Source organism: Caloenas nicobarica, chromosome 3 (assembly GCF_036013445.1).
Source record: "Caloenas nicobarica isolate bCalNic1 chromosome 3, bCalNic1.hap1, whole genome shotgun sequence".
Lineage (NCBI taxonomy): Eukaryota > Metazoa > Chordata > Aves > Columbiformes > Columbidae > Caloenas > Caloenas nicobarica.
In genome coordinates, this window is record NC_088247.1 from 68138083 (window position 1) to 68162830 (window position 24748).

Sequence of the window (24748 nt, forward strand, 5' to 3'; positions counted from 1 at the left end):
AAATTTCATCACACGTAAACCATGTTTCTTTCTGGGTATCTCACTAATAGACTTTCATTTACTTTCACTTTTAAAAGAGCCAGTTGGCTGAAGCTCCTGCCACAAATGCACATTCCATCAAACCGAAGCTGCTTTTTGTTGAGCTCTCAGGTTTTGGCTCCTCCTACTGCCTTTGGAAGAGCTACAGAAAATGGACTTTGAACATGCTTTAAGGAGTCACATTACAGGCATCTGGAAAACACTGACTTCAACAGGCAGGCAGAGAGCCTGAAGATCTCTTCCCTGGAAATGTTCTACCCATTTCATCAAATGGCCATGAAGTAACACTTGCCTTAGCACCAATACTGTACTGATTCATGAAAAAGGTAAGAGAGGAGATAAAGGACAGAACACCACTTCAACATACACCCTGGTAGGTGACATACTTTCAAAAGAGCAGCAGAGTCAGGCAATGAGTGATACAAGTAGTGAATAACTAATACATTTTTTTTTCACAGCCATGCAAGGTACATTCAGAGACTACCATAACTCAGAGACAACTCCATTTAACCAATCACCACCACATGCTGGGCTGTGGGTACTCACACACTCTTGCATGCCTTCAGACGGGCATGGCTGCGAGAGGCAGCAAGGCCAGGACATCACTTTGCCAGCCACATGCGCTCCTCCTTGTTCTCACCACAAAACAAAAGCGCCTGTACATGGATGGTGGGACAGAGGTGTCAGCTGAAGCTTTGGTGGATGCCACACAACAAAGAGCCATCGCTGAATCAGGATGATCAATGCTCCTGTCACTTGGTGCAATCACCCGAGGCGTGCCAGGCACGGATCATCAATCACTGCAGCGTAAGCCTATCCCATAATGCATGCAACGATTTGCCTTGGGCTGCTGCCTTGTTAAAACTCCCCCAGACTCTTAACCGAGGCACACATTATGAGAAGTATTCCCCACTCTGCCCTTTTAAAGTCTTGGGGAGTGCCTGGTTATTATGATTACCATCTCACCCATGACTTTGGCACTATCTTTTCAGTGCATGCATGCAGCAAATCCTCCTTGTAGGAGGAGGTTTCATTCCACTTAGTCTTTGCTAGGAGACAGAATGCTTTTTCTTCATGATTGGCCTGGGAGGGGACACCACTGCCACTATTCTTGACAAAACTACTGAGCCATGTTTTAGAAATCCATGGAAAAGGGCATCTCCTGTTACGTATCCCCAGAAAGAAGAGCATTCCACCGCACTAGCAGTTTGTCTTGATGAAAAAATGGCCCAGTGAAACATCTGATGCAAAGGCTGTAAATTAAAAGACCATCTCGAGAGCTTAGCTGGATAGCTCTCTGCTGGTGGAAATTCTACAAAGATTGTGATAGATGTTTCAAACACACGAAGAATTTAAGATAATACACAGAATGCCTTTCCACAGAGAGAGAAAGCACAGGATACTGTTTATAGTATTTTACGAGATGTGAAAAAATTGCTGTGGTGAGAACGTGCAGCGCAAGCTACAGAAGAACAGATGAGGACAAAAGAAGCAGGCACATAAAGCCCACCGTGCTGCACAGACTTTATGTAATAGCCACAAGCATGGAGAAATACAGCAGGAGCAACTTTTGAAATCATGGAAGATTTTCAGATGTAAGCCCTCCAATACCTTTTGTAGATAGGCATTAGCTTGGTTGTAATCGCCTATATTTTTAAAATAAACTCTACAAAGCCAGTATTTGAACCTCTGCTCAAAGTGTAAGATTGATAGCTTGTGTCAAACTTATTAATATGTATTTACTGTTTTCCCTGTAATTTTTGGATAAGGAAAAAGGACTCAGCTGGTTAAAATTGCTGCAGAAAATAACTGTGTCTGTTGAACCATATGTGTGTACATATGTGTAATCTGTCTTAGAGAAAGAATTATAAACTGAGGAGAGTGAAAGTACTAAGGTCACACACCAACAAATCCCACATGGAGAAGGATTTTCCTACATGGATTTCCCAATTAAGAACACAACTAAAATCAAACCAAACCATAATTCTTCTAGTTTACAAGACAAATCCTTTCAACTACTCATGGCTAATCCTTCAATGCCTATTGTGAATTTCTCCACTTAACCACAATTCATGTAATCAAGGCAACAGAATTGCCATTGCAACCTACTCATTATCATTTTTGCAATATTTGTACATTATTAGTGGATACTCCTTTACTAAAGATTATAAATCATTAATTTCCTTTTCAGTTCCTGTTAATAATTGCCCATCACCTTGTCATCTCAGCCACACTTTTGCCCTTGGTCCTCCCCCGCATTTTTGTGCTTTTTCACTCTTCGTGCAGCAAAGGACCCCAAACCATACGCTCAGTTCCTAATTGGCTGCAGGAAAAGCTGAATCTGCAACCTTTGATTTATGAAGCTGTTACTCAGCCTCTTGGGAGCTCTGTTTGAGATGCAGTAGATGAAGGCAGAGGATAGACGCAGCGTCCTCATGCATGTAAAGCATCTGCTCTGTCCCTGAAGCTTCATTTCCACTCAGAGACTGCAGCTGGGGCCAAGTTGAAGATACATTACAAGCATGTGCCTTATTACTTCAGGAAGCAAAGTTGAAGAGTTTGAGATTGTCAGCTTCGATAAAGCTGTCAGTATAGCAAATCAAGGATAAAGGGATCAACAAAAAGACCCACCATATAAAAGACAGGCCACTCAAAGATGTACAAATATGTAGCCCACATTTTCTCTTACTGTATTTGAATCGAATCTGTTTTCTCAATCAAATCAAATCAAATTAATTACAGGGCAGTTATATAAACCTGCAAAAATAAAATGACAAGGTCAGAGCAGCTGACTGTCCCTGATATACCACTTAAGATATTAATCTTTTCTTTTAATGTATTATTTTATATAATCAGAAAACAGTCTCTGAACACTTTCAAATACTGTCAACATCTGACCTTCAAAAGCGCTTTGGACATGTGCCAAAGGAACACTTCCCATTAGCAAATCATACTGGCCATATATAACCTAGTATTATTTGCAATCTAATTAACATGTTTAGAAATGGTTTAGAAATATATTTATATGACTAGTCATGAATTATTGATCTTTTTCTTTAAAGTTAATCCCACCAGGTTATACGATCAGATATGTAAGCAAACTTAATTTATGTTTTCAAAGAGAAATAACAATTTCTTTTAGAATTATTATATTTAGACATTTTCAGCATAGAATAACACACATGGTCTGTTGTTTGAAAATTTAAAAACCAAACCAAAACAAACCCCAATTTGAAGTCAGCCTACCTTCTGAGAAATCACAGTATTTTTCTTTTATATTCTCTTATAGAGTATGTCATAAAATTTATGAGGCAAAGTAAAACATGTGCAAATAAAAATCTTAGGAACTTCTGCATGTGCATTTTTCTTCCAAGAACATCTAAAGACATACTGTAATCTTTTCCCCAAACCATGACATTATTTCAATTGGGCTGGTAGGGAGGGTAGCACAGGACAAGAAAACATTTCAGAGTTCCGATCCCAAAGAAGACAATGTAGCTTTGAACATTTCTCCCTGAAACACCCATTAACTGAGCTCTTAGTGTGCACGTGTTTATAGAATACCAGCGGAAAACACAAAATCAACTCTGCTAAATATAAACTTGTACTGGATTATATTAAACCTCTGCCAACTATAACTGCCGTAATAAAAAAATGGAAATACACGTATTTATGTCCTTACCACGTTTCACATCTGTATGGACTCCTCTGGAGGTTTGAAAATTTAAGTCAACAGTTCACAAAGTAAATATACATATAAACAAATATTGGCCCCTTCATATTTGTACATTATTAACAATTTTAATTATAAAAGCTAGCAGGCAACAAAGCACTCCTGCCTGCAGATTCAGAACAATGGCTCAGAAAACAAAAAGCAAAGTGAAGGTTTCTCCAACATGACAGACATGTCCGAACAAACCTAATTCTTATGCAAGTAGTCCATAAAAAAGAATATTAGATTTCAGTATCAAAAAGCCAGTAAAACAAACAAAAAATCTAATAAAGACCTTTCATTTCCAAATGATATTAAAAATACACCATCCACTAAAATTAAAATTCAGCCTTTGAAAAGCGACTTGAACTCTTTATGCATACTCTGCCCTACTGACCCTTGCTAAAGGGTGTAAGTCAATATGAAATACTCACAAATGAAGACAGGATGATGGATTTTCTGCCAAATAACCCCAAGCAAAAGTAACGCTGTTAGCTAGGGAGCCTGCTTTTATTTCCTTTGCCAAGTGATAAATTGAGAGAACTTCCTAGCTTATATTATGTTTTACTGTTTGTATTTTTTTAACCTCTGGTTCTTCTCTTTTTATAAATAAAAGCAATGCAGCCAGTAGGTAACAAAAGAACAAAAGGAACTGCTTATTTGCTTCATACAAGTTGGGAGTTTTAAAACTAGGTAAGATGGCTAACGTGAGGAGGGAAGGGAAAACGAATAGGAGAGAAGTTGCAATATCATCAGTTTCTACTCAGTAGAATGGTATTTTATCAGGAACTGGGCAGTGTCTCTACTTTTTGAATGAATGACAGATCTTTCCTATCTATTTTTACCTCTGGATAACTGTCCTGAGACCCGGCATAATGGATATAGCCCTTAACAGTTGTACACTCTGTACTTTTAATGTATGAATGTCATTGACAGAGGGAAGAGCTGTGTTAAGCTCTAACATGTTGCAGAAGAGGTCAGCATACAGAGCATTAAAATACCATGTCGGCTTGTCAGTGAATTCCTGACACATGTTTAAGTACTGGCAGCTGCCATGGCTCTACAAAAGTCCTGTTACCTTAAAGTTCTTATTACTGTAGTGTTTGGCATCCCTCCATTTGCTCTGGTGAGACAGTTCTTGCCCCTAAGAAAGTTTAGAAACTGAATAAACCAATCAGCAAGAACGGGATTACATATGCAGGCATGGAGGCTGAAATTACCTGTGTAAGGCCATGAAGCTAGTCAAGGGTGGAGGTGGTCACAAGCTGTACGTGTGCCTCCTGACATGCACTACAGTGCCTCGGCCACGAGACCAGCAGTTCTCAACCTGAGAACGTGAGCTGCTGGTGACAAATGATGGACTCAGCAGCTCTATCTCCTCGTCTTTTCCTGGGCAAGGAGGAGGAGCAAGGACAGGTCTCCTCAGGACACCAGCTCCTCAGGAGCCAGCCAGCTCTGCTTACCAGACACCAGCAGGAACACTCAGGCTGCCCTTCCTGCCTCCCCATCATCACCATGGCAAATCCCCCGGGAATAAAATCCCAGTTCAAACACTATCGCATGACATTTCCCTTCTACTCTGAAAACCCACTATGAAGAAAACAAAGCGTGGCTTTCTCAAATAAGTTATGTATGTCCAATTCTCCACTTGCTTGGTGGAGAAGAATGGGATCGTCAGCACCAGACCAGCACACACACATGCTACTTCACAGCTCTTAGTCTGTGAGAAAACCATATAATTTCTTTGCCAGAGATGCACACAGCAGTATGCATTCACCAGCAAAGTTTAAGAAAAAACTTGAAAACAACCACGCAAGGCCACGCTATCGCTTCATTATCTTCCATCATGCCATCGTTATGTTTTAAATTGCTTTCCTCACACTGAAATCTCTTCACCCATGAATTCGAACTCCTCTAAATGTACCAATTAAAATTTCTGGTCTCTGACATGACATCTGGGCCGAGAACAGTGGTAACTCCTGGTCTCTAGGAGGAAAAGTAGCCAAATGCATAGTTTTGTTACCATGCAGGGTGGCCTTTTTGAGCAGAGATATTTAACTAGTAATTACACGAGCTTTAAAAGAAAGGAAAAGACAGACAGTGTTGCTACACTAGAAAAAGAGTGTCAGAGCTTGCAAAGGAAATTAAACCAAACTGCAAGGGTCTTAAACTACACAAATTAAAAAGTAGAAGCTATAATAATAAAGTAAGGTCAACACAATATATTAAAGATGAAATTAAAAAAAATATAGAAGAGCTGAATGCACCACTCTTAATGAAGAGTGAATCAGGAATTTCAAAATCCTGGAAGAAAAAAAAAAACCTCACACAACATAAAGCTTGTACGAGCATTTTAAATAAGTTTATTTTCTCTTGGTGCCTTGTGTCTGAAAAGTATCAAAACCTGTACTTAAGTAATTTAGAGGAGTGGGGGGAAATCTGAGTGACTACAGGCTTAACGGTTTTCAAACAGATTTTTGAGAAAATAATAATTTAAAAAAATTTGAGATAAGTAAGAACTATAAGCTTTGTGTAGCAGAGGCAGGCTATGCCAGAAACAAACCCTTCTCCAGTAAGGAAAACGTGACAACATCTCATCAATTTGGCCTTCAGGAGAAAAACCTGCTACAGCAATACATAGGAATGTCTCAGCAAGACTAGAAAAAAATGATAATCACGTGATTAAGAGAGAGAAGAATAGTCAGCCATGACAGGAGAACTGTGGGACAGGAGAGGACCAGCCTGAGAGCTCTAATTTACTATTTGCTAAACAACCTCAGCAGAACGAGTAACACTGATGGAGATTATTGCCAATGACAAAGTTTGAAAGCATCGCCAACATGGAGAGGAACTAGGATATGACACACGAAAAAGCTGCTGTGGTGTTTAGAAAGAAATGAAGAGAAACAGATTTGAAAGTTATTAGTAAACAGCCATTGCCACTGGAGATCAATGACACAAATCTGACCTGCAATTTGGGAACTTTGTACTTCCAGACATCAGAGTGTGGGAGCCTAGCAGCATGAAGTCAATCACAGAATGAGTGATGTAAGGAAAATGAGGAAAAAAAAATGGTGATTGATCTGAAGATAAACACCAGCAAGGCAAGAGTGACTTTGCAGAGCTCTGTGCATGCACATACGTTGAAGAAAGTGAATACTGTAACAGATGGAACACCTGAAAAGGCAGATAGGCTATTTTATAGGAATGGCAAGCTTAGCACTAATTAGAAAAGATTAGACAAGCTATGGTTGTTTAGTTAGACAGACAGTATGAAAATTATCACCTGTGAAAGAAAGGACTAAGCTGGAAAACAGTTCTACAGAACAAGAGTAAATGAGTCGAAATTGGCCACAGAAACCCAGCTAGCTTACCAGCAGCAGCAGCAAGAGTTAAAAATTCCAGCTAGTTTCAAACTGGAGCTCAGTCAGTTTATGAAGGAGATCATCTGATATACTTGTCAGATAAAGGAGACAATGCAACTAAATGGCTGATGATTTATAATCACATGTTCTTTTATTCCGGTAAATTGCCCCTCAACATTCTGAATATCAACAACAGATTTGGGAACACACATTCACAAATATGTTTTGTAGCGAGGGAATGCCAAGTGAATTTTTAACACATTGCAGATTTATTTTTTCTTTAAAGGGAAAAAGATAAAATCTCGCAAGACAGTCCACAATGTGGGAGCTTTTCTCTTCAAAATAGCATCACCTCTCCTTATTGGGCATAATACCACTTTTTTAATGAAAAGTGTGATATTAGTTAGACATAATTCATTAGTTCAAGATCAATATCAACTTTCAGTTTAGAGCTTAGCTTTGCATAATTTACAAGCTCCCAAATTAATTCAACTCTGAAATACAGTGACATATTATACTAAGGTCAATGCTAGAATAGTTCCCGACACACAAAAACGTTCACAACAGCTCTCTTCTACCCAATCTTCCTTCTGAAAAGTTTTATTTTGCAATGTATCCTAAAGATCAGAACTGCCAGAAGCAAAAGTTTCAAGAGATCTGCAGTGAAAATGTGGAGTCACTCAGAGCTTTCTCAAGGACTCTGAACACACAAAGGTATAAGAAAAGTTTTGATTCTCATTTGGCATAATAATTCATAAATTACTGTGAGACCGTGTTAAGCATTTTCTGCAACAGAAAGTCATTTAAATCATTGTCACCCGACTTTCAGTGGCAGCAATCCATAAGCAAGGGATGCATGATTTGCACCCAGATTATTCGTGACAAAACTGTAAGTAAGCTCAGCTTTCAGGAACTTTGAATTCCTGTCAGTGAAAGAAAATGTGTCGCATGACATCTTGTCTCTGAAGACTTTCCAGCTTACCGGTAAGAAAATTTGCTAAGATTTTAAAAGCAACGGGGAACAGGAGAAGATGTTTTGTTTCCACTTTACAATATGTGAAAGAAATTGAATTTACTTTTACCTTGATAAATGTGAAGAAAGAAATAAAAAGGGCACTTGGGATGTGAATGGCATCACCATTCCCAAGTGAATGGCAAAGATTCACAATCCTTTTGCAGCAATGGTACCTTATTTTGCAGTTTCTGGTACCACTGTGCCTTGTATTATTAGACCATGATTTTAAGAGCCTTGCAGCAACACTGGCTAACACAGTATCACCTTTCTCCCCGACAGCCCACTGCCACAGTTGTGCTAATCACAGCTGCTTGAGCAGCTGCACTATGAATGGGATCAGAGAAAACACTGCAAAGTTTTGAACATGCCTTTTCTAGTTTGTAGCACACACGTTTCAGAGTAGGCCAGTGACACCTACACTGATAATGCTGTCAACCACCTTGTACCATGAAACCTTAGCCTTGCTTTAACACTTAAAGCAAGGAAAAAAACCACATTGGTTCAAAGAGCAAAATATTGGAATGTAATCGTATTACATTTTATTTCTTGCGAAAATAACGCGTGAAGAAGTCAGAGATGAAATAACACAAGGTAGAAAGATGCTGGAGAGAATGTGAAAAATTAAAGCTCTCTGGAGGGTCACCACATGGATCCCCTTCCTAGTGGTATTGAACAACATAAAAAATTAAAAGGAAATCCTTGAACTCAACTTTCAAATGTAATAATATCACATGAACTACTGTTGCCAAAAGAAGTTTAGCCAAAGTACTTGGGCTTTATTTCTTTTTTTGGAAAAACACTACTACTAAGAACATAGATTGAAGTGTCTTATGACATTTAAAAAAATCTATTGAAGATTATTCACTTAGTGTATTAAACTCATACAAATTTTATTAGGTGGTTTATAAACTTATTATACAATGTCTACTATGAGAGTTATGTAAAATAGATACCCTTTGAAACACAATTTTGTATGTACTGAACAGACAGAGCAGCTAGCATCATTAGTTTATTCTAATACCAATAAAGAGTCAGTTACTTAGCTTATAAAAATTTACTGCATCTGCTTGACTTTATACCATTAAAAATGTGTGACAAAGTCTTTCCAATTACACCCAGTGGACCAACTAAAGAACGAAACAGAAAGGGAACCTTTCCTAGGTCCAGCTTGCAGTGACCTCCCTCTTGTCACCTGATATGCCACGAGTAAAGAAAAAAGGCACACTTAACCTTGCTTAGCACAGTGTGCTCTCAGCATTGAATGGGATGGGCTTACTAAGAGTAGGAAAAGAAAGCAATCGCCAAACAGGTAGTCCAGGCCTGAAAAAGAAACTTCAGAAGGACTTCGGTTTAGGATTCCAAAAACATATTCGTGCTTCACGTTTTTTCTGACTTACAACAACGCCTTTCCTCAGCTGAAACACCTTCAAGGGATTAAAGAAGACAACCTGCTGAGTTGTTTATTACAATAATTTCTGACACACTGACAAATATGTCTCAGGAAAGCTCTTTCCTTTTTCATCCTTTAAGTCTTCAAAACACCTTCTGGGCAGCCTGCATTCACTGAATAAAAATCCTCGTAGTTCATCCTTTCTATTCACCTTAACAGAGTATTAAGAAACAATCAGACTGATGCAGAAAAGGAACTTGGAGCCAACATAGGAGGAAGAAGGATCGGCAGAGAGATGTGACGCAAGAAGACCTGATGATATTAAATGTGTTAAGCATCAGAAATGATTACCTCTTCCCGAGCAAAGTACCAGACTCATCACAAGGAGTGACTAACTTCATTCTGTGTTGATAAAGTTACCAAAATTTCCCTCTCCTTTTTTTGGTTTATTGATAACTCCTTTACCTTCTTAGCAAGGCTGCCTGCATACATGCCCACAGGAGTCAACAAGGACTGCAAAACACTTTGTCCTTATGCCATGCCTGAAAGGTGACAAGTTGGTATGGGCTCTGTAGTCTAGTCCCCTTCATTTCTGGGTGCAATTCATGGCACCTCTCTCTAAACAAGCCTGTATCCCCAGTGAGACACTCAAGACATCAGCAACCAGAATAAATATCATCCCATTGGTGCTTCTTTGCACTCCTTCCACTGCTCTCCCCAACATGAGACGTGCCTCCTGAAACCCACAGACCCTCTCACTATTCCTCTACTTGCAAATTACACCAAGAATTCCTGGCCCCACCCCTCTTCCCCCCCCCACCTTGAAAACTACCACAAAAAAGAAAACTGCTGGGTGAGAAAACCAGCAATACTACTGTGATAAAGGCAATTTTTCCTGTGCTTTGTCAGCTGCCTGTCAGTAGGCACTTGTCACCTCTTTCCCCTTGAGTAACAAGCAAGTCTTTCTAAGGCAAGGACTTTATATTTTGTTCTGCATACATCCAGTGCTTATGACTGAGACTCTTAACTGGCAGCAGTTACAGGGTAGTTGAATCCATGCAGTTTCCCAAATCCTTGAGAAGTGTGTGTGCATGTTTAAGAACACCCAAAACTGTTTTGTGAAATGCTTCTTTCCTATACTGCAGCATCTTACATGGCAAAATATTACCAGGAACACTTAGCTCCTTAAATAGTGTAATCTTTGGAGTTTAAATCGAGTGTTTTGCACTATACATCATACATTGTGTTGGTCCAAACGTTGGACTTCTACTGTCAGAGAAACAAATACAACAGTTCTTTGTTCACTGAAGGCAATCACTCTAAACTACCCACAAAAATCTTCCTCAAAGCAATGGTGGGAAACTACGGAGGAAAGAAAGATGAGGCATAGAGGTCATTTCAGAAGAGGACTTCCAGTAAATCAAAACACACTTCCCTGAACCATGAAATAAGAACATAAGCACAAAGAAAAATTTGTGCAAAATTAAAGGTTTGCAGAAGTGGTAAATTTATCCTCAGGCCTGCCACTAAAAACTTTAACTGCAATTTACACCAGGTGTGGCCTTCAGTATTAACCAGTTTCTGTGGATCAGCCATGAGTTTGGCATTCTGACATCAGAGGACAGCAACGAAGAGGAAAAGGCGAATGAAAGAGGTTAACACCACAAAACAAAGCACCCCAAAAGAAGTAATTGCCTAAATACAGATAAAGGCATATTTCCCCACTCAGTCATAGCACAGGACTCAGTCTAAACACCAAGCTCCTTTCCCCGCCACCGCTGAGGTGTCAGCTGTCCTCACTGGTTAACAACTAAGGTGAACCAAAACCAGGTAACGTAGAATTAGTTAAACAGGCCAGTTTAGGCAATCTTTCATACAAAAGAAAAATGAAATGTCAGAATCGAGCGCACAAGCCGCTCACCGCTGCAGGGGCTGCCTGCGCCCCACAGTCGTCCTCAATGGGCCACACTTGCTCACAGCAAGGATGGGGGAATGTGCATGGCAACGGGCTCAAAGCAGTGTGAGGCTGAGAAGACAGACAAGTGCAAGTCACCCAGCGTTGGCCAAGACATTGCAGTAAAAGTTCAGTGGTAAAACTCGTACCAAGAGAACTCAGTATTAGAGCAAAAAGACTGAGTTGTCAGTATGTAGCAACAAAGCTACATAGAAGGGAAGAGGGAATGGACAAGATGAGCTAAAAGGCTTAGCCTACCTCAAACTAATGAGGGTCTGTGATTCACTTGGATACCTGACACTGAAGTAGGGAATGCCTTCTATTAGTGAGAGTTCACAACAGGACTCAACGGTTAAACTTCGTTTGGATTTTTTTTTAAACCTGACAGTCTACACCGTTGTTAACCGACACTACCTCAAAAGGCACAGCATGTTGCAATTCCAGCTGCAGAGCAAGCAGAGACACAGGCAACATAAGCCAGAGAGAGAAAGTAAAGTTTAAAAATAAATTTTAAAAGAACATTTTGGGAGGATTTTTTTTTTTTTTGCCTTGGCCATGGCACACAGTCATACAAACAGTGGGAACGGATTATTTTTTTGCTGCTGGCTGTCCCAGATCACCCTCTCCTGCCCCAGCTCCAGTGTTTTCGTGACTCTGAGCTGAACTGCTTCTGTGTTAAGTCAGCAGAAAACTAAGCCAACAAAAAGGGCAACAGGTTTCTGCCAGGATGTCATGCAAAAACAGTTGAGCAAAGGCTGAGAAAGGAGACAGGCTGAGCTGCTCCAGCAATGCAGGCTCAATCTGATTAGCTAGTGCATGCACAGTAGCTTTACTGGCACTTTAAAGCTCCAAATGAGGCTATAATATTACAAATATTTATTTCAGCAAAAACACCATCTTATGTGGCATTTTCTCACCTTCCCCCTGTTGCACATGTGACTGTTTGCCCAGCCACTGCGTGAGGGGAAGGAAGAAGATTTTTTTTGTTGTAGTTGTTTTCAGTCAAGACCAACTCTCCAGTTGAGGTTATCACGTGGCTCTGCAAACAAGTGTGCTGGCAAGCGAGGGGTTGCACAGGACTGGAAACAAGCAGCTAGAGGAAGGAGGCTGCTTAAGCCAGGACAGAAAATAAAAAATATCTGTATCTGTGAAATTGTGGTGCAAGTTCAGGGCCATGCTATTCTCTTTAGTACTGTCTGCACACTTTGCAGGATGTTCTGCTCTAAAATAACTATGGCTTAAATAAAAAAATAAAGTAATAAATATATAAATAAAATAATATATAAAATATCATCATAGTGACTGAGCTAGCATATATACATTAAGATATTTATTCTACTATACAGGAAAATAATTTAATTGCAGACCCTGTCACAGATTTCTTATGTTCCTGCTTTGGAAGCAGCTGCACAACGCTGAGAGCCATTCTCATAGCTCGTGGTCCCTAAAATGCCTCTCCTGGCCATGCAGTTCTGCCACATATGCTACTTCCAGCACCTCTTGGAGTCTTTCATGAGCTTATGCAACTAACCTACGTGGCAAAACATGAACTGCCATTGCTCATACAAGAACCTAATGAGTGCCAGATCCAATGCGAGGAAAGGATGAACTCCATGAGAACAATGGCAAAAGAGAAACATGGAACAGTGAAAATTTTTACTTTTAGCAAGAGTGAGTAAACTTGTTCAGCTAGTTACAGCACTGTGGCGTAGCTGTCCTGCATTCCTCCTGTCTGAACTAACCAGAGGATCAGCTTTCCTCACTGAGTTCCAATGCCAGTCCGGGGTTCGGCCACACACCTCACTGAGCAGAACGTGGTGGAGCTTCTTGCCAACTGCTTTGCTGTGGAGCTTCACAAGGCATTGGGCTCTCTGCCTGTACAAACGTGACCTCAACATGGACTGGTGCACACCGTGCAGCTGTCATTTTAGACTTCAGTTGTGTAGGGTAGGATATGATAGTACTTCGAAAACCAGCAAGAGCTACATGTAATCTCTGCCCATGTGCTCTGACTAGCTCCCAGAAACACTGTATTTTTAAAAAACATAAAGTTTACAGTAATTACAGCCATTAGAACAACTATTTATACTTGTGACTACCTGCAAAGTTTGTTTAACTAGGCTACTCTAGGAACTATTGCTTTTAATAACCTGACAAGGACCTAAAACTCATGCTGAAGTTCTTTGCTCAGCAGAGCAAAGGCAGTCTCATTTTGAAGCCAGTTTCATGGGGATTTGTGTTACGCAGAATAAAATCCGAACAAGAGCCTTTAGCTGGCAACACACAAAGGTTTTCCTCTATTGCAGCTACACCACTTTGTCTCCCAACAGAGAAACCGGGGCCAAAGATGAACAAAGCAAAAAGGAGTGTTAAAGACAAACAGGTGGATAAGGCAAAAAAAAAGCATGAAGTGGAATTATATGCTCTCGTGCCTGAGGGAAGCAGTGAATGGAGGGGAATCCAAATCCAAGGCGATACTTTTTGGGCTCCAAAACCTGGATCAAGACTCAAGACTGCCACCAATCTACTTCCATTCAGATGATAGAAAACACCCGAGACAAAGGGCAGGGTGAGAGAAGAAGTGCTTTGGGTTTTTTACATGTTCCCTTTAAGATTATTATTAATATTAGCAAAAAATGAAGTAGGATTCTTACCTTTCGCTGCTATTTTATCCATTCACTTTTATCACTGTTTCCCAGCTTACCAACAAACCATAATATAATAAGCAAAATAATTACTTACCTACAAAACCTTTATCTCCAACTAATTTAAGGGCAATTTTATCTGCCAAAACTGAAGAATTGCCATGTGCAATGTTAGCAAAAGGTCCAGCGTGAACAAATACTGGTGTTCCCTGAGTGATAAAAACAGACGTATCATTAATTTAATGGTTAGGTAGGAACACAAGTTCAATACTCTTGCAGTATTGATATAAATCAAAAGCACATATAACAAGTAAGGGCTGTTAGATAATTTGAGAGAGGGAAGGGAGCAGGTACATCTCAAGTGCTTGAGACCCCATTCACTGACAGGCTTAGGTGTCAGAACCTGTTTCATCCACAGAAAGGTACTGGACAGCAGTGCTACCTGTAGGTAAATTACACAACTTCTCACCCAACCTGCTACTAAGGTTTCGTATTGCCACTGCCCTAATGCTGCGGTGTGCTATTCTGGCGCATGTACTGCAATCAGCACTAACTGCATTGGGGCAGACAGTACCTAAATAGAGCCCAGCTCCTGCCCTACTCCATCCCAACTCCTGCCCTACTACATCCCTTACTGCTCCTGTTTTCCTCATAGACTGTACTTGCCATTCCTGTGCAGGCAAAGTAGTCAGCAGAAGCAGCGAGGGACCAGAATTGATTATTAAGGAGCTGGAGGGGGAAAAGGGAAGGGACATGGCTGGGGTGCAGCAGGGATGCTAACATACGATGGAAAAAGCACCCAACGCTGCTGGCCGAGCTCCTGGGTGCCCCAGGTGCAGACCCAAATTCCCCTATGCTAGGCACCACACAAATACATAAGTAAAATAGACTGTGTAGCAGGGAGCAACCTAAACCAGCAAAAGGATAAGCAAAGGGTTAACGAAGTAATTACACACGGAAATTTGTCAGATAGCAAGCAAATCTCACCTTTCCTGTTACTTTTTTGGCAGGCATCACAAGGAAATAGAAATTAGAAAATTAGTATCTATAGAAAGGGTTTAGGATTAGGTGAGATATATTAACTGCTATATTTTCTCCAAGTCAGAGTACACAATCAGAGGGAAGGATGCCACTTCAACTGTCTTACTGCAAAATACTTAAGCAAACAAATCCCTATCGTTGTGTTAATGCTTTTAAAAATCTGCAGCTAGTTAAAGAACAGGTCAGGAGACAACTTCAGATTATCTCCATCCATGTTCTTTACACATTCTGTATTAGGAGCTACTGCCAACCTGCAAAATTTCAGGCAAGCTACTGGACGAGCTTCCTCAATTTTTGACCAGAAATAGCAATTAAGGAGGACAGTGTTCTTTGGATCAGCTGCAGACCACATCCAACACTCTCAAGAACCACAAGTTGGAAACTATTAACCACATAATAAAAACTGGTTGTTCCCCACCTTAATGTCTTAAGAAAACAACCTACATAGAGAAAAATTTTCATGTTTTCCATAGAACACGAGAATAATTGGATTACAATAGTGAAATACTTGCTACTATAGAAAAAAGACTTTCCCGTTTCCATAACACTGAATACAAATCATATAAAATGTATCAACAACAAGCATCTGTTCTTATGGCTTCCTCTAGAATTAATTCTACATAATTAATAGTTTTGTTCAGAGCAAAGACAAGTAGCTTTTTATCCACCGGCAGATCATACATATTTGAGAAGAAACAGTGGAATAGGAGCAGAAAAAGTAAATAAACCAGAAATTATGCCCTGTAACAAAAGGAATGATGCAGATTATTATCACCCTAACACACTGACGTAACAGTGATTACTTAGGATGTTTTTTTCTTGTTTTCTATCTGCTAATGACCACATAGTGCAACACCAATTGGAGTTTTCCACGTTTATGCTAAAAATTTAACTTGACCTTCAAAGCTTCTTATATAATAGCATTTAGGTATCAATCTAATGTGAGGTGATGTACAAAATAAAAGATTATCACTATCCCAAAGAGCTTATAACTTATGCAAAATAAAATGCAAACCACTTCAACCAGCCTAAGTTTAAGGTTTACTTCCTTAAGTTTTAATTTTACTTTAACTCAGTATTTACCCTTCTGGCATTCGAATAAATAAGAACACAGTTTTCAGTTAGCAGATTGAAATCCACAGGACTGACTCTGATTTGTGTTTTATTACTCACTAAATTTAATTTTACTCTTCCAAGCCCTTAATTTCTTGTGGCAAGCAACTACAGGGCTGCTCCCATTAGAGCCCAGCACAAACGTGGGCAGATGTGATGTATGGAAGCACAAACGCAGATGATGAGGGTGGCCCAGCCCATACCGTGGCTGCTATGCAGAAAGGGGGCCAGAAGGGTCTCCCACAACATTCCCTGTGCAATTGAGCTTCCAAGAGTTCATCCACACAACCTGGATGGGAACACGATTTGGATTGTGGGGTCCAACATCCAGAATATTGGTAGCCAAGAGTCCCCCTGCCACTAACTTGAAATCCAAGTGTACTACTAAACCACTGGCATGGACAGATACTGCTCTGGGGCTCTGAAATCCACCAGAAGAAAGGAGGAGTTATTTGAATGGTCTTTTTACAAAAGGAATCCTGGAAGAAAAATACAGTGCAGGTACTGAAGGGAGTGAACTCCAGCGGAACCTCAGGCACACCCTGGAACAGGGACAACAATGTCTTCTCAGGCCAGCTTCAGCAACTTGTGTCAGCCCATCTGTCCCACGCTGCAGATTGCCACTTATTTTCGTTACACTCTTAATAAATAAACTATATGGAGAAACAAACAGTGGCACAGGGATGCATTCTGCTGACTGTTTTCAGTACAGGAAATTTTATTATCCAAGTTTTAGCAAAAGAAAATAAACCCAGAATGTCAATAAATATCTGAAGTTGTCTGGCCGCTAGATGGATGTTTATAATACTTATTACCATCCTTCCCTCATCTTTACTGCAAATGGCACTTTAAATGTAACACGAGGAGACCATCCCCGAGCAGCCAGCCTGCAACTACAAAGAGTTGTCCCATAGAGCAGCTGCTCTGTTACGCATGGTATAAATAAATGCTGAACATTAAGGGATCAGTTCACAAGGGAACAAATCTGTCATGACAAACATGGATAAACACTACAAAATCATTATGTACATTTGAAATAAAGTCATCTCAATTCTACAGCACTGGGTATAAGTTCTATTGAAGCCTACAGTTATTGTAGGTGGACTGCCCCATGCTTCCCATTTTGAGATTTTACTCTCATTCCTACATGTAAAACACTGTCAATCGTTAACGCCTTGAGGCGACATTTCTGGTGACAGAGTAGCAGGGTTATGATGGAAATCAACCCACCAAGGAATAATACCACATTAAAAGCAGGAATTTCATTGCATAGAAATGTTAATATAAAGTAATACAATGAAAGAAAAGAATGCAAGTCCCAGAATCAAATGCATATTGATCAAAAGAAACTCTTCTGACATTTATAATTGTCTTTTAGAACACCACAACAAAACCACATTATTTTCTAACAGATATGCAAAGTGCAGATAGAGTGATGCAGACTGAACACTCAGAATCAAAGCTACCTTGACACTGATGTTTAATGCATACAATGTTATCCAAGTGGTAATTTCATACACAGTCCTGACTGTGACATTCTTGATCCTATGTGACCTCTAGTTTCTGCTATCAGATGCTACATTAAATTCTGACACACATATATTCTTCATACACTTACATAAATGAACAGATGTTCTTTGCAGGAGAAACCAATTAAGTTGGCTATAATACAATAACACATCACAGGACTTACATTCTATTTTTCTAATATTCCCTGAGAGTAGGAAGTTGTCCTCATCCAAACAAAAGCACAAAGGTAGTTATCACTTTGATACACTGTAGAAAATGAGACATTTTTACTAAGCAGGGACTGTGCTGGTATCCTTCTACATTCTTCAGCTTTTCACCATACCAGGAACTGTTGTGAACTATTCTAGCTATGTAATTTTGATGGTCAAACTTTCCATCGTGTACATTAATTTTTCTCCAAATGCATTTGTTTCCATAACTGCTTCATTATTCCCCTATTTTTCTTCCTCCCTCTTCCCATGAATATTGTTCATCATTCAGCTTAGTTTGAAAAGCCAATACTAGAGTGCTCGGGCACAAAGCTAGGTTGTACTAATTCTGTATTCTTTGAGCTGGTGGAAGAAAACTCAAGTGCAAAACATTGCTCTCATAGACCAGCAAAGCTTCATTTAGTCTCCGAAGGCACTATGGCAAGATAGGGTAGCTGGGAACCCTCTTCTGAAAAAGTGTAAACAGGCAAAAAGACCCTCCTGTGTTTTCAAATTGCCTCAGCGAAGCATCCACCTTCCACTCAAAATGCTGGGCTGTGGGAATCATCATGAGAACATACATGTAAAGCAAATACACAAAAATGGAAACTTCCCTAGAAGAGCAAGATAGGAAACAGAAGGAAGTCTATTACTTGGAAGCCCAAGCTGCCTTCCAGTGTGCCCAGAAGCAGTTCAACAGTGCACTGCAGCTTGTTCACAGCACTAGGCAAAACTATGGCTAAAGCCAGAGTCTCAAAGAAAGGAAAAAAAAAACCCACAAACCAAACCAAACCCCCCAAAAAAACCCCAAAACCAAAAACCCCCAAACAGCACCAAAAAGGTATAAATACACATAGAGGTGATTAGCATACACAAATTAACATTTCCTAAAATACCTCTATGGATTTGACCCTGGCTTGAACCTTGAAAGTTAAACACAGTCGCTGGAGAGAAGCACAACAAGCACAATATGGAATTGGTAAGTCTGAGAGGAAGGGCAGGCATCATAAGTGATACTCACCTCTAACGTTTGCATTAGCGTTGGCTTAATCGCATCTTTCATCAAAACTGCCAAAGCGCCTGCTACTCCCTGAAAAACAAGAGTCCATTTTTTAAGGAAGCCAGTTCTAAGGTGCAACATCTCTGAGTTACACTTAAGCTTACAGCTAAAACAGGAAAAAAAACCCTTACAGTTCAAAGGTGAAAAAGAAATTGTGCTCATAAAACATAATGGATAAGCAGTGTTAAAGTCTTACATAAAGAATCTATTTAGATGTTACTTCAAGACAGAAATAGAAAATATTTTGCTCTGAATACCCTTAAAAGACAGTAGAGCAAATATTCTCCCCACTTCGTGGAGAAACCAGAAACAGAGTTTTTCACTGATCAGCTTGAGGATGTTCATGGGACCAAAAGATGAAGTGGAAGAATAGGCCACTGAGACCTGAGAAAGCAAGAATGCAATAACTTGCTAAAACTGCCTAAAGAACTGACAGATGTATTTCTTTCATGACAGAATCAATAGCATGAATCAATAGCTAGCAACAACCAGAAAGGGTATTTTTCAAGACTTGTACAAATATATACATAACAGACACAGGATGAAAGCAGACGCAGAGTTGACTGGAGTAGATAATGAATACATCACGAGATTAAAAGTTAGAGATGCCTTACTGTGGTGATAAGAGGACAAAAGGAGCTGAGTGAATTGCTGGTTTTTAGTTGTAAATAATCTTATTCCTCCCTAAAAGTTTTGCTGGATGTTAAGTTTAAATTACACACTGACTGAATTTAAAATAAGAGAAAGTCATCACATTCCTCTACACTAAAATTAAATGCCCATTTTAGAAAAAAGTGGCTACAGAGTGTTCACGGCACTATCAGACTATATGCAGAGTGCTACCTAGAAACCACAAGCATATATTTCAATTTATTCCTAATTTACTTTGATTTTGAGAATCATGGAGAGAAAAACAATCCAGTAGTGTTGTAAGGAGTAGCTCATAGGCTTGCTGGAGAACACAAAAAAATGAATTTAATACATTATTGTATTGAAAAGAAACATTAAACCTAAATAAAAATATTATCTGTGCTGTAAACTGTTTGAAATGAAGGTTGAAAAACATGGGTACATTATCTGAGTATCCTATTAAGAGCTGAACAGTAACGTTCAAATAAAGCAGAGCAATGAAAACAGCGTCTGTATAACTCTCAACACAGCTCCTGCCAATTAATCCAAAATCTGAACGATCACACTCTTTGTAAAAACCCAGATGACAGACAGATGAGAGACATAAAAGCACGTGGTCATTATATAAGTACAGTATTTTATACAAGTTCAAGGTTCCCCTTTCTGAGCATCACACCTGAACACAGACTTCAAAAGCAAATGCAGTGGAATATTTGGTCTTAGATAAAAATGAATTGAAACCAAAATAGTAAAACTGGTTTCTACTAAAGCATAACAAGGTTTTCCTTGGAGGAGGGTGAAGGAGAGACAGGAGGGAAAGATGTTTCTTTGTTCTTTGCATTTTGTGAACTCCCACTGTTTACAAATCCCAAATGACCCACAAAGGCGTAACATGAGCAACGTGTAGCAAAACAATATAGTTATCTCTCTTCTGAATTAGCAAAGAACAGATTTCTGTTTCTTAATGTTAATTTTAGAAGATAGGATCAAAATGCCAGGAAACACCAGCATGCCAGGTCTCTGCGGGAATGGCTGAGGCTCCATCAGTTCCATAGAAGCAGCTCAGTGCCATGTTGTACCTATACCCAACTACTCTAATCCACAGCTGACGGCCTAAATACAAGGAAAACAGAAAACATGTTAAAAAGAGAAATGAGATTATTGTTGCTTTTCACTTCTACAAGCTTCTTTATCACGATCGATTGTTTTAATTGGCAAGATAAAGTAACTATTTTAGATAACTTAAAAATGCAGAACAGATCTCAAAAATAATGTTTGATAATGTTTAATTCAACCACTATCCCATAAAATTTTCTGTTGTTAGAATAAAATATAACTTCAATATTTTATCCATAAATGGGTTTGCTTTTTATGACTATGTAAAAAAACCCAAACAAATCTAAGACTGCTATTGCCTTTGATTTCTTCTATTTTAGTAATTTGTAAAAGTCTTTCTAAAGCAGGAGTATTTCTTAGGATATTAAATTTAAAATCTGTTCAATATAACAGCTTGCTTTATAAAACTGATTTGACTGACTTTCAAATCTGAAGCACTTACAAAACAAAATAGTGAATACCCGGTCCCAGCTCTAAAAATTTAAAATGAAAAGGAACAAATTTCTATCCTAGCAATTTCTTCATTAAACCCTAGTTTCTAATCCTACTAATTTATCAAAACAAATATATTCTTTTTCCTATTGATCATAGTGCAGAATTTGAATTCATTAAAATAAAAATCAGAGTATGCAATACACTTATTGAGTAGATCTACAATCCTGTTTTTTCCTGCTGTTTGATCAATTCCACAGCCAGCTGGGACAGAATTTCTCAGACCAGAAGCACAGTTCTTCCCCTTCCATCCCCAGCTGAAGGAAATGATGCTCAGCACTAGTTGCTAGCAACACAAAACTAAGCAGAACCATGTCCACACATTAGCTACAGGGCAATAGGTAACAGAAATATCTCAAGGAAAAGGTTGGTTAATTTTACAATTTCTTTCTATATCTCAGTTTTTCCATCATCATATAGTATAAGCTATTGATCATTACGCTAAAAGAGAAACAGCTGCTGATCATTTTCAGCACATGAACACTGGAGATAGTTTACAATCCTACCACGTAAAAGGCAACTGTAATAGCTATTCAGCTTTCTGGAGAAAAAAAAGCCAAATGGAAAACTTCACATCAGATCTTCCAGCTGGTCAACGGCAAGGTTAACAGCTACCTGAGCAGCCACGGATCAGCCCTAATCCTCTTCTTGGGCAACCTGCCTAAGGACTGACAAGCCACAGAATCACAGAATGTTAGGGATTGGAAGGGACCTCAAAAGATCATCTAGTCCAATCCCCCTGCCAGAGCAGGAACACCCAGGTGAGGTTACACAGGAAGGCGTCCAGGCGGGTTTTGAATGTCTCCAGAGGAGACTCCACAACCTCCCTGGGCAGCCTGTTCCAGTGTTCCGTCACCCTCACTGAGAAGAAGTTTCTTCTCAAATTTAAGTGGAACCTCTTGTGTTCCAGCTTGAACCCATTACCCCTTGTCTTACTGCTGGTTGTCACCGAGAAGAGCCTGGCTCCATCCTCGTGACACCCACCCTTTATATATTTATAAACATGAATGAGGTCACCCCTCAGTCTCCTCTTCTCCAAGCTAAAGAGACCCAGCTCCCTCAGCCTTTCCTCATAAGGGAGATGCTCCACTCCCTTAATCATCTTCATGGCCCTGCGCTGGACTCTCTCCAGCAAGTGTTAACTCATGCCAACTGTAGCCACCTGATTAGGAGCTTCTGGTGTCTACTTTATGCTGGATGAGACCACCAGCTCATTCAAAGTAAGCATGCCAACAGCCATTTGCTGGCCCAAGCCACATTGACCGGAAAGAAGGTTTTGGGGAAGAAGTAAAATATAAAATAAAATCAGGACACTTTTTCCTCCCTTCCTCCTCCTAGACAATAATTGCTCAAATCCTGTCTCCTTTGCTTTCTGATAGTTCGTCGCCACTTTGATAAAAATAGTGAAGCAAAATTCCCATACACTTCCTGTGCATTTTAACTTTTTGGGAAACTTCACCCATGTTAAATACGCATTCTGGACACAACTCATTGTTTCTGAAGCTGAAAACAAAGAAAAAAAGATGCAAAAACTCCAATTAGCACACATCATGGCTATTTGCCTTCCATGGTTCTTAAATAAGTTTGGTGCCAATAACGGCCCTTAAAAGCTCAACAGCCAATAAGGTTTTAATATCTATCTGACGTGACTCTATCAGAATAAAGTTTTCATTCCTGCATATCCTAAATCCTCCACTCAGCTGGCAAAGAATTCCCACAGCTCACTCAATGTCCTGGATCTGATTCTCAAAGCTACTTAAGGATTATCAGGTTCCCATTTCCAATTCAGCAAAGGTAGATAAATTTTTTATAAAAGAATTATAGGCTTAGACACACACCAATTAAGCATGTGAGAGCCCAAGGATCATTAGCTTTCTACTAACCCACTGGCAGAAGAAAGAAGTAGAACTCTGAATCAAATGTATACGGACACCCAACTCTCCTGGGTTCTCTCCTGGAACCGATCCCAAGTACTTCTGAAAATAATATCCCCTCCATCTATCCACCAGCTGTCGGGACAGGTATGCTCCCCAGGACAGCAAAGATCATAGGGCACAAAATAAATTACATACATGACACAGGAAAGGCAAACTAGATGAAAAACCAAAATACTTTCAAAGCAACTTCCAGTGGTGCAGTCTCTGAAGTCTAGCAAGAGTAGAAATGAAAGGCAGCATCAGGTGACAAGGAAGGTGATTGAGAGTAACTACTGTGAAATGAATAAGGGTTACACAGACTGAAAGGCAGAGAAAAACTCTTTTCTTAAAAAGAAAAATTAAAATATACTTATAACTCCCCTTCATTTGAAACTATAGTCTCTAACAAAATAATATTTTTCTGCAATATCAGTTCTGTAAAAAACTAAACCCTAAGCCGTAAGCTGAGAAGAATTGCAACCACTTGTGTTTAAAGTATGTACACAATGTTTCTGATGAATCAGAGAACAAAATATATTCAGCCAACAGATCAGTTACAAAAGTAAAATGAAGCTATTTGTTTTGGTCCTGGAATTATTGAAGTCTAACAGCATGGCAAAGAAAGTATGCTGAGAAGAAGTCTTATTTAAAAAAATAGTGACATATTTCTTTAATAATTTTCATAGCTGCTGAAATACTGATCTAGGGCATACATACTCATTTGATTTCACATAAAGATATGGCATGTGTCCATCAAAATTCTACTACACTGTAAAAGCCAAAAAGCAATTCAGTCTTAAAAATACTGTACAATGAGCACCACATTTTGGCAAAGACTTCTGTATGTTCCATTGCAGAGGACAGATATTTAATCCATCACTCTTGTGGAAGGAGTCTTCTCAATTCATGAAATATTCAATTTATCTTTTTTCTATTCCTCCTAGCCTGCCTCTGCATCTGGTTTATATCTGGCAATGTGTACTTTAGGTTTTACTAATATATTATTATAAATATATTGCACATAAAGTCAAAATTAAGAGCAATTGTGTTTTTGTGAAGTATATTGTGTGTACATCTGGAAACTAAACTCACAGAGAAAGGGTTTAGTGGTTCTGGTTCACATAGATTCCAATGAACCAAAGATTACTGTCAAACATTTAAACTTGCATAAATTCAGTCGGAGTAGTATATATAAAACATGAACCCCAGAACTTTTTTAAGTGACAGGTGGGACTGACCACTACTCATTATTCAGGTTGTGTGGTACTTCCCATGATAAAGGTGCCTTTAAAATCTGTTAAAACTATATACAATTGCAGTTCCATGTCAAGTGACTATGATAGATTCACCCTTTTAAACTTGATTTTGTTTTATGAAAACTTAAGCTAAAAGGATTGAACTGTTCTTGAATTAAGAGCATTTGAAAACCACATATGTTGTTTTTCCTATGTTCACTTGTCTTGAGATCTTTCCTTTCTGAGCTATAAAGCTTTACCTCTGACCCTGGCTCAAAAGAAGGATGAAAATTCAGGAGGAGAACAG

At 39.2% G+C, this 24748-nt stretch overlaps 1 protein-coding gene across 2 annotated transcripts in view; it reads right to left on the reverse strand.

Annotated features, from left to right (window-relative positions):
• MTHFD1L (methylenetetrahydrofolate dehydrogenase (NADP+ dependent) 1 like) overlaps positions 1–24748 on the reverse strand; it is a 159629-nt gene that overhangs the window by 74005 nt on the left and 60876 nt on the right. For both annotated transcript variants that reach the window (XM_065630440.1, XM_065630441.1), the window contains 2 exons: positions 19014–19082; positions 14218–14329 (listed from right to left, as the gene is read on the reverse strand). In XM_065630440.1, coding sequence (XP_065486512.1) covers positions 14218–14329; positions 19014–19082 — 181 coding nt within the window. The remainder of the gene's footprint in view (positions 1–14217; positions 14330–19013; positions 19083–24748) is intronic.